Here is a 10,930-nt window from a genome sequence, read left to right as displayed (position 1 = left end):
CACAAGAACGTCGAATCTGAATCACTTGAAAAAACACAGGGGTGCTTAACTTTTTTCCAGGTGTATAGATTACAGTCCAATACATATTTAAACAAATCTGGATTACATGGGTATTTCATCAGTAGGGATACGTCACATTAATGAGGTAAGTATTTAGTGACATCAGTCTATCAGTTTTAATGTTATATTGTATGCACTACAGTAAAGAATTTAGATAGAATAAATAATTTGTAGTTTTGTACAATTTCTGTATCATGAAAAATATTACTGATTATCATAGTTATAGTAGTTTTATTAATTCCATCAAACTAGAGCTAGCCTAGGGTTGATGCCTTTTCTTCTAATTACCATGCTATATAAATTTGGCTAAATATTTATCAGGAATATATTCCAATGTACCAGGATTTTCGATTGTGTTTCAACTACTTCCTTAAGGCATATTCAGTTGGAGACTTAAGAATTTATACTGTAGCTAAATTATATCTTTACTATATAAAATGTTTTGTTCCTACTTATTAATCTGAACATAACATGAATTCTTCAATTGTTGAAACTTGTTTACAGGGTCAACTTCAATTTTTTTAACGTTAATCCTTCTTCTTTACAATATTTTTTTTCTCACTGCATTTGATTTAGTTCTCAGTTCTTGGTCCAGTTTATTCTCAGCATTATCATCTTTACTTTCCTGGCACTGACTGATGATTCTCTGTGAAACAACAGAGCTTTAAGGTTTTCAGTTATGACCTCTTTATTCATTGAAAACTTCCTTCCACTGAAGCATGCCTGTGTGAAAGTGCTAGTAGTAACATTTCTGTTAAATTTCATAAAACTGAAATGAGACAATTCAGAGAGGTGGGTATGGGAAAATGTGTCCACACAGTCTTTTAGACAATCAAAATGACAAGAGTTCTTTGTTACAATATCTTCCTTGAACAATGTGAAAACTGCTTCAGGATCTCATCACAATCGTCATTTTTCATGCAATTGCTTTTACAGAGTACACTCAAACACACTGCCATCATAATTGAGCATTCTCTTTGATACAACCAGTCCTGTGTATGGATAAAGTGCAAATTCTGCTTCAGTGAATTGTCACATTGAATGCTGTTACCATTAGTACCAAACCTTTCAAACCCATTGCTATGATAAGCTATTCTATATCCTCAACTGTATCATGTCCTAAATATTCAGATCCAAAATATCTTAACACACTTTCACTTATTCTCACAAGCATCCATGGAAATCTACCTATTTAAGCTGAAGTGGTTTGTTAACAGACTCATCACACATGAGAACAAAACAATCTTCTGTGACTGTAAATGTAAAGCTACTCCAAATGTAGTTATGAATACAGTTTTTCTTTGTCTAAGAGAAAATGTCCAAGCAATGCTACTGTTGAGAAACTTCATGCTAAAATATCACTTACTTTCACACAAGGTTTAATTTAATAATGCAATCAAGGCATTTCATTGCCCAAATAATCTCATCCTTTAGTATTATTTTTAACAGAAATGAATAGATTTGTCACAGTTAAGTCACACACGATTTGTTGCAGAGTCGGTACAGGTGATACAGCAGCAGAACTTCTTCCAATACAGAAATGTGTTTTTGTCCATTTTGACAGCAATAAGCTTACTTGTTTGCTCCATTTGCATGGATTAACAGTGCTCATAGAGAGAGATTTATTACAAAGTAAGCATTGTGCTTTATACTTGTCTTTAGGGTGTCTCAAAAAGTGAAGCTATTTGCCCCACAGATGCTCTATACAAAGCTCAATTCTGGGTCCCCTATCCATATTTTTGGCGGTAAGACTATGCTATGATATCTGAATGTTCAGTTTTACAACAGTAACTACTGGAAAACACTTTAAGAGACAGCTAGAATGTTAACTCAGATTAGTTTAGTAATAAAAATTTGTGAAAGAGAAGAAAATCACATGAAAGAAAGAAAACATGGATAATTATATACTCAATGGATGATAAGTTGTTAGCAAATATAAACCGAGGGATGGGCAGAAAAATTCTGAAACTAAGCATCTTATTTATAGGTGAGAAACTTCCGATAGTTTGGCTTGTAGTAGTCTGAAGGTTAATTTTAATTTGTTGCAAGGTTGATTAAAACATACAATGTAACTGAATAATGACAGTAAAGGGCAAAGGACCCTTGCTGAACTGGGGCCCCATTTGCACAGGTTGCATGTGCTTAAAACAACCACTGCTCTCAAAACCAATTCCTTTAGACTTCTTCCATCCAAGTCTAAAAAAAGTACATATTTCAAGCATGGTTAAACCTGAAATTATAATAAAAAAGTGTGTGTGTGTGTGAGAGAGAGGAGGGGGGGCTTTTCGTAAGAATGCATGAAAAATCCTTTTTATATCTTAAAATTAATTTACATTTTCAGTCATCACATAGCAGTAAATTATAGACTTCAAAGAACTCCAAATTATCCCTGAAACTTGATTGACTTAATAAATATACACAATCCTATCAAAAGTCATGGGACGCACCTCTGATTGGAAAATGGATATGATCAGCAGTCTGCTTCAGAGTCATTTCGAACTCTTATGCCAAACGATAAGTACTTGCAAATAGCTAACAGTTTCAGAGGGGAAGGATAGTAGGATGTCATTTTAGTAAAATGTCTGTAAGTGCTATTGCACAACAATTAAAACATTCCCAGATCGACAATTGGCAACATTCTGAAGAAATGAAAGTTCACAGGTGACAATGAGCCCAAGAAACAACTAGGTAGGTGTAAAATACTGACTGACAGGAGTCGACACAAATTGAGAAGGCTGGTTACCTCATCTCGCCATCAGACCCTAAAGAATCTGTGTTTGGAAATGTGAGCAGCCACAGGCAATCCTATAGGTGTTTCCACGACATGTCGAGAGCTGCAGCTGACAAGCCATTGATAACAAAAACAAATGCACCCCATCTATTGGCATGGGGCTAGGCACACCGAACCTGGACCGTGGATCAACAGGAATCGATCCTGTAGTGCCACAAGTCATGCTACACGCTCTTCTAGTCTGATGCATGTGTTTGGATATGGAAGATGCCTGGAGAACTCTTTATTATCTGAGTGGGTTGTCCCAACAGTGAAGTTTGGAGATGGCGGTATCATGGTATGGGAGTACTTCTCATGTATAGACTAGGTCCATTGGTCGCAGTGCATAGACCCATGAATGCTGAGTCCTACATTGATGTTCTGAACAATTCTGTGTGTCCTATATTGTGGCAATTTTATGGTACTGGCCCTTACCCTTCTAACATGATAACACTCCATGTCACAAAGCAAGGATTGTGAACGTGTGGTGTGAAGAGAATAACATTGGAACATTGCAATGGCCAGCATAGAGCCCCGACCTCAATCCGCTAGAACATCTTTGGGATGAACTGGAACACAGAATCAGGGCAAGACCAAGATGGCCCTCTTCATTAATGAAGCTTACTAATGCTTTAAAGGAGGAGTTGAGCACAATACCACCAACTTTCTACCAAAAATTAGTAGACGGTCTTCCACGACTCATTAAAGTAGTCATTAAGGCCAAAGGCGGGCCAACACGCTAATAATTTCTTACAATAAAGACATGTTTTATTCATAACTACCCATGTCCCCATGACTTTTGGTAGGATAGTGTAGTTGGATGTTTTATTCATATGGAAATGCTTCTAAACAAACGGAACAGTTGTTTGGATATAAAATGCAAGCAGATGACCACTGTTCACTTTAATAGTCATAAGTTGCAAACTGTGAGAGTGAATCAGATGTTTGCAGTTGCAACTGGATGTCATGACAGCAATGTACATAGTTAAAAACAAACTTCACATGGATAAAATATGCCCAGTCTGATATATTCTACTCATAGCAAGAGAGCTTGCTTACAATGTTGCAGCTAGATAATAGGCATGTACTCATTTACAAAGATCCAGAAGCCAATTTATCCAATTTTCGTGATGCATATTGTAGTAGAATGAATTAAGTTCTGGTGAACATACTGACCTCTACATCCTGTGGTATGATACCAATAATGCTACATATGATAAGAACCACATCCTAGGACTTCTTGCACTAGCGCATGATGACACAAGTGGCCCAGACTTTAACCTACAAAATGATAATGCCCACTGCCAAACTAGTAGATGTGTTCCTTGAAAAAGGATGAGTGACTTCACACCCATCAAAACTCCTCCTCATTAACCATGTACAGAGTGCTCTTGAAAGACATGTCACTAACAATCAAGTGACTCTAAACACCATAGATATCACACATAGGAGGACAAATCTCCTCCATCCTTTTCAACTGTGTTGTTCCCCAGTTTTTTTTACAATTATGATTCTTTTTTTTCTTCTAACATGTGGATTTATGCTACAAATTATCAATCTAACAGACCATTCCTGTCATGAGAGCGAGCACAAGAATGCAAAAAAAAAAAGTCTTCTTTGATTCTCCCATTATTTCAGATAATGGATTTACCCAAAAGCACTTATTGCTTCATCATTGGCTTTTAAAAAAAATCCTATTATTCATCTAGTTTTATATATTTAATTCTGTTTTATGAATTACAATAAATTGTTCAATCTTTCTAGTCCAAATATTGTATCTATGATAGTAATTAGCAGCCCTTTGGTCTTTTGTAAGAGCCCCCCCACACACACACACACAAACTAAACTTGAAATGCGATTTGTGCCCCCCCCCCATTTTTAAGCATTTAACATTGGCAATGAGCTACTCTTATTGACCATACTGAAATGTAATGTCATGATTCTCATGAACTGTGAAGATGTAGAACCACATCTATCAACTGTTTCATTAATAAATGTAAGTTGAATGAAAAGTCATTGTATTTCAACTCACATAATTAATCATCATTACCCAATTTGCAAATACATTGAGGGGGTGATTGATAAATCATTTTATAATATGTTTTTTTTTCTTCTCAAAGCTATAATATTAAAAATTTTAATTTTAAATTAAAATGTTTAGCCAAGTGTATTTATATTTATGTATAAAAACAAAAGATCTGTACCTTTCAGTCAGGCCATATGCTAAGTCCAACATATCCAGCTCTTCATCTGTGGGCTTATCTGGAATTCTATCAAAGTCTTCTTGTTTCAGAATCACATGACATGTTGAGCAAGCTAAGGTTCCTTCACAGGCTCCTGTAAGTTAAGATAAACATTTTACTATCTGTATATATATTAAAAAAACAGGCCTGTGATGGTTTTATACTCTTGTAATTTTTACATGTTCTACAGTAATTCTTGTATGCTGAATCTGAAAATAATATCTATTTTTATCCACCATGTAAAGATATTTCACAAAACGTCGTAATGCAGTATATAAAAGAAAGACCACAACACATAGTTTTGAGACTAAAAGGCATATATTTCACACACAAAAAATAAAATCAAGATGAATGATGATGCATATTCATTTGACATCAATGTTTTTCCCTTTTCTTCACTTTGTTTATTGTGGTAAACAAAATAATAATTTGATCTGAGTAAGAGTTTTATTTCTTTCCAATTTGTAAAAAAATCCTTATGTGATAGAAAAAAAGGAATATTATTTTCGAAATCTACATATCTGAATTATGGAAAATCCATTATTAAAACCAAAACAGGCTCCTGTAAGATAAGATAAACATTTTACAATTTGTAGATATTAATAATTAGCTAAGTTTTTCACATACACTTCTCAGTTTTACCCTAATATTCAAACTAAGTGTGCAAGTAAAATACATTGTTACTGAAAAGGTATAATTCTGCAAGGTTTTAGTGGCCCTTCTTTTGATTACATATTACTTTCAAATGTCAACATACTAATTTCTTAGACATACCAAAAGATTTTAACTGATATAATTAGGAACATTTTCTCTCATTGTAAAATAAAGTATTAAAAATACATGCATATAAGAAATAATGCTAAAAAAGATAAAAATTAGTATATTTGTTTTGATGGTCTCTAGAGAACCAAAGACCTTCTATGACATCACTATGTATGTAAGATACAAGACAATTTCGTTTCCACAAAGAGGAAGCATTTATAAAGAAATAACAGTTTATGGTAAATGTATAAAATAAATATTTGAGATATAACAAGTGTCATAAAACTTCATACTCAACTCCCCTTTAAATTATGACTCATGGAACTAACTTTTTCTAACATGTTCATAATGAACAGTAACTTACAAATCTCAGGGGTTAAGGTAGAGAAAGGTATTTTAAAAACAAACATAAGATGGATTTGTCAATAAACCCTGCAAGCAGCAAATAATTTGTACATTTTTTTTTGTTACAGAACTGTTAATCGTGGCAATATTTCTAACATTTTAAGATTAGCATTAGCAGCTATAAACAACAAATTTTTAATAATATACTGGCTTTACATTGGTATCACACCTAGAGTATCATCAGGAATGAAGACTAATAAATAACATTCTCCCTTGTTTTTGGAATGGAAATGGCTGGAGTACATCTTTGACTGCCAGATTCTGCAAACATACAGTAGATGTCTTACCATATCCTTCTAAGTCCACATCATTATTTATGACTATGTCTAATAGGTTTTCTCCAACTTTGCCTTGAACAGTAATTTGTTCTCCATTATCTTTGATGAATGTTACAGACACCCTATACCATAAAAAAGGTTTAGTTATTAAAAACTACATATACTGACTCACTTTTTAATATAAAAATACCAAGTTATTCACTATTCAGTGCATTTTTTTGATTATATGGTCTATCACTTACACTTGAAAGTTACATATCCAATATTTAAATAATTTCAAACACAGAGTTTCAAACAATAAGTTAATTCACAGTACACCATTCACTCCTATCATATTATTATCCTTCATAAAAAGTAGCACCATGTACACATTAACAATTAGATTGTGATCAATACACTTCACATTCTAATGAAATGCTTGAAATTTACCATTCAACAACTTCTTTGATTCTGTATGAGAATGTACAAAAAAAGTTACAGATTAATTACATACGAGATGTTTAGATGGAATACAGTGTATAGCATGTATTAATTGTACCAAATATAATTTACACTTGGATGTGATATCTCAGTATGTTAATAAATAGTGAAATAAACATTCTTTATATAACGGTTTATTTATTTATTTTCTAGAGGAGTTTAGTACAAGCCAAAGTACAGGCTCTCCTTCCACAATTGGGGCGGCATCACAATATGTTTGAAAGTGTTCAGGGTTTAGAAAGATTGTACTATTTAAGACAATTATAATACAAATACTCTCACAAAGTTGGAAGGGCTGTTAATTGGTAAAGTGTTAGCGAGTTTTTTAGAAAATAATATTGTACATAATGATCCACATGAACATGCAGAATCTTCAAATCTTTATTAACTTAAGCTAATGGTTACTTTGAAAATTTTAAAGTCAGTTAATAAAAATTAATTAGATTTTATCTAGTATCAAAAATGATCACTTACAAAGAGGAAAACCATGTAAAATAACTAAAAACAAACTTGAAAGTTATAATAAAACATAACATTAGCATATACTATAATGTTTTTAACTGACTTGCATATGTACAACAAGGGTTTGTTAGGCTGTTCATGCACACCCATCCTTGAGAAAATGTAAAAACTTAAGCCTCAACTTATCTTGCAAACTTCAGTAAAATCCCCCCCCCCTTACACTTTTTTCAGGAGAAAACTTAAGTTAATATATATTCGCATAAAATGACCCATCCCTTCAACTATTCTAGCAGCCTTTTTCCACACCATTTGCTTTAAGTCAATATCCTTTCTTTGATAAGGAGACCAAAACTGAATGCAATATTCCAATTGAGGCCTAAATAGTGATTTATAGAAATATAATTATCTCATTAAACTTGTAATCAATATCTCTCTCTCTATATATACACACACATATGTCTTAAAGTTCTATTCACTTTTCTACAAAACACTGTATCAATGGATTAAGAAACATGTCCACCACCCGGTCAAGATCCAAGCTAATCTTTAGTGTGGCACATTATCTAAAGCTTTATGGAAATTAAGTATATCAAGTCCATTCCCTTTCTATCATCCAGATAACATCCTCAAAAAAAGTTAACAGATCAGTAAAGAAAGATATTCCTTTAGTGAATCTAAATTTATTTCCTTTTGCAATATCATATTTCATTAAACTTGTAACTCAATTGTCCAATATACCTACATAAAATGTTTTGTACAATAAAGAATATATATATATATAAATAAATAAGTAGCTTACAAACTATTGATTACATTAATTGTTTATAGGCGATTAAATCAGCACTATAAAACAGTAATGAATTAAATATCATAATACCGTTATTGGTCCTGGTTGTCAACTTATTGTCATAACGGATAATATGTATGGTAATAGCACCCAAATGAATTGGGGATATCCCATCTATCAGACAATATCCAAACCCCAATATAAATCTTGTCAGCCGTCATGGAAAAAAATCATCAATCAAATAAGGGTACGAAGCTGAGTGCTTACATCCACAACATCTCAGCTTCTACTGCCTTTCACTGTCTATAGCCTGTTGTGGGAAGGCATTTATATATACAATCCTTCATGTTTTAAATTCAGTCCAGCATTGCTGTATCTTTCCATAAAGCTTAAAATAAATTGCAAGTATCTAGAAATATCTTTAATAGCTTAGGTAATATCAATTACAAAAATGATATAGTTTGGCAAGTAGACCACAAAGTCTTACAAAATGTTTTGGAAGTGTGTGATATGGATATTAATTTAGCATTTGTTAAAATGCTAGAAAAAACAATAAACTTGAAAACATACTAGGCTTCTGGGCCTGGTAATATTTACTCTAGCTTTAAAAGATAATAAGAACCAGACTTCTAAGTTATTTGCTTCCATTTCTGATAGAGACAGGACAGAGGCCAAGTGCCTGAAAATTGGAAGATGTTTAATACAACTCCAATTATTAAAGTGGAGGTGCAGATATGCATTGTCTAGGGAATCTTAGGCCAGAATATACTACTTCAGTTGTAAAAAAAACTTTAGAGCCCCATATAAGATGTGGCTTGACAAAGGGAAGATCCTGTCTTACAAACATATTACCTTTCTTTGAGGACACTAGTTCTTGTATGGGTGAGGGCAAAGAGAGGAATTAACTTACTTGGAGCTTCAGAAAGCTTCTTTTAAGGTGTCACATAAAAGATTGAAAAAATTAACTCAGTCAGAGCAAGGAATGAGTTGCTCAGTTAGTTAAGTGGGATGAAAGGTGGTTAGGTATGAAGAAGCAAAATGTTAACCATAAAACTGACTTGTTTTTATACATATGTTACCAATGGGGTCAACTTTTGTATCATATTTATTAATTTCATATTTTTTGCCTATTATAACACTTAAAGAATTGACAAAAATTATGTAAAATACATAAGAGACTCCAGCAGTAATTATGGGGATTAATTAAAATACTGATGGTATTTTTTGTGCTACTCATAATATTTAGGACCATGTAAGCAACAATGCCCCAAATTAATAAGAAACCTAGTTCATAAACAGTTTAAAAGCCAATTTGTAGTCCATGGTTTTTGACTGGTTGCAGTTGTGGATTATTGCTAACTGGGGGATCAAAAGATCTTTTAGAAGATTGATCTTTCTTTTTTTTTTTTTTTTTTTTTAGTGTTCCACAAAAGGTTATTTATCAGCATAAAAATACATTAATATAAAAATTGTGCACACCAAATATGCAAACTGTTGTTGGGAGGTATATCATTCATGTAAGTGTGCACATGCAACATTTCAAGTGAAAAACACCTGTATCAGTAATGAAACAAACGCAAAGCATGGGAGACCATTATCAATATAAACTGACTGATGATTTATAAAGAAATTACCAGCTTTATATACAAGTTTCATCACTGTTTTCTTATTTTCATGTGCTGTGCTTTTTGAATATTGAAAGTGTTTGGAATAGGGCTGTCAGAATAATTCCAGGGATGCATGGGTTATCTTATGAAGATAGGATGTGATCCCTTTTTCATTAGAGAAAATAATGGTAAGTGGTGATCTTTTTTGAAGGTTACAGGGTTATCTGAGGGATTAATAGGATAAACGCCTCCAATTTCTTTGTACTGTATACTGAGGATGAAAGAGCCCCAAGTTCAATATTTTTAAAACCGACATGTTAGGCTCCAGTTAAAGCAGTTTTATTTTTCTAGCAGTAACATGGCTAATGGACATAAATTCTAAATTTTCTCATGGACGGGTATGCAAGGACAGTTATAATTTATACTAAACCATAACTATACACAATAGAATTTGAAAACAATTATAAGAAAACTGAATGTTTAGGAACTTACTTATCTTTCTTGCTTAAAGGGACAGATGAACTAAATTTTCGAAAGCCTCTTGGCTTTAGCCATTCTTCTTGAATATAAGAGTTTTTTGAAATACCGCGAACTGATTTAACGTTTGGTCTGAAAATAGTAAAATACATGTGGTTGAGCGGTTCGGCGATGCTATTGACAATACCGTAGTTAGACTGGCATTTAATCAACTTCGCGAGAGCTTGAAATTGGCCTGATGTACGACACAACTGTAGACCTAGTTTTTTTGTTGCCATTTTCAAAATATTCTTATTTTTAAATAATTAAAGATTTATTTAATTTAAGAAATAAAATGAAAATATACTATATATAACCTTCAACGCCCTTATAATAGTAAGACACGTGATTGCGTACTATTTATTTGAGATTAGAGTTAATTTTTAGCGCCCTCTACAACAATGTTTATGCTGAAAAACAGAAGAACTGAAGAAAATCATGAATATTTAAGCTTATTTTATTTTATTAGTAGAACAACAATATTCTTTAAAGATGATAAATATTTTGTATATAAAAGAGATTTTATTCATTTCTTTTAGGTGAGCACGTAATCTTACTA

The 10,930-nt window shown here is 32.7% G+C and overlaps 1 protein-coding gene across 1 annotated transcript in view; it reads right to left on the bottom strand.

Annotated features, from left to right (window-relative positions):
- The window catches only part of LOC106469154 (adrenodoxin-like), a 13,900-nt gene extending 3,170 nt beyond the window's left edge, over positions 1-10,730 (bottom strand). The window contains exons 1-3 of the mRNA XM_013929619.2: positions 10,348-10,730; positions 6,529-6,641; positions 5,036-5,168 (exon numbers count right to left, since the gene is read on the bottom strand). Coding sequence (XP_013785073.1) covers positions 5,036-5,168; positions 6,529-6,641; positions 10,348-10,610 — 509 coding nt within the window. The 5' untranslated portion in view covers positions 10,611-10,730. The remainder of the gene's footprint in view (positions 1-5,035; positions 5,169-6,528; positions 6,642-10,347) is intronic.
- Positions 10,731-10,930: the final 200 nt, after the last annotated feature.

This window comes from Limulus polyphemus, unplaced genomic scaffold (genome assembly GCF_000517525.1).
Source record: "Limulus polyphemus unplaced genomic scaffold, Limulus_polyphemus-2.1.2 Scaffold3326, whole genome shotgun sequence".
In the NCBI taxonomy this organism is placed as follows: domain Eukaryota; kingdom Metazoa; phylum Arthropoda; class Merostomata; order Xiphosura; family Limulidae; genus Limulus; species Limulus polyphemus.
The sequence above is the reverse complement of the archived record's forward strand: the minus strand, read 5'-3'. Positions and strand labels throughout refer to the sequence as shown.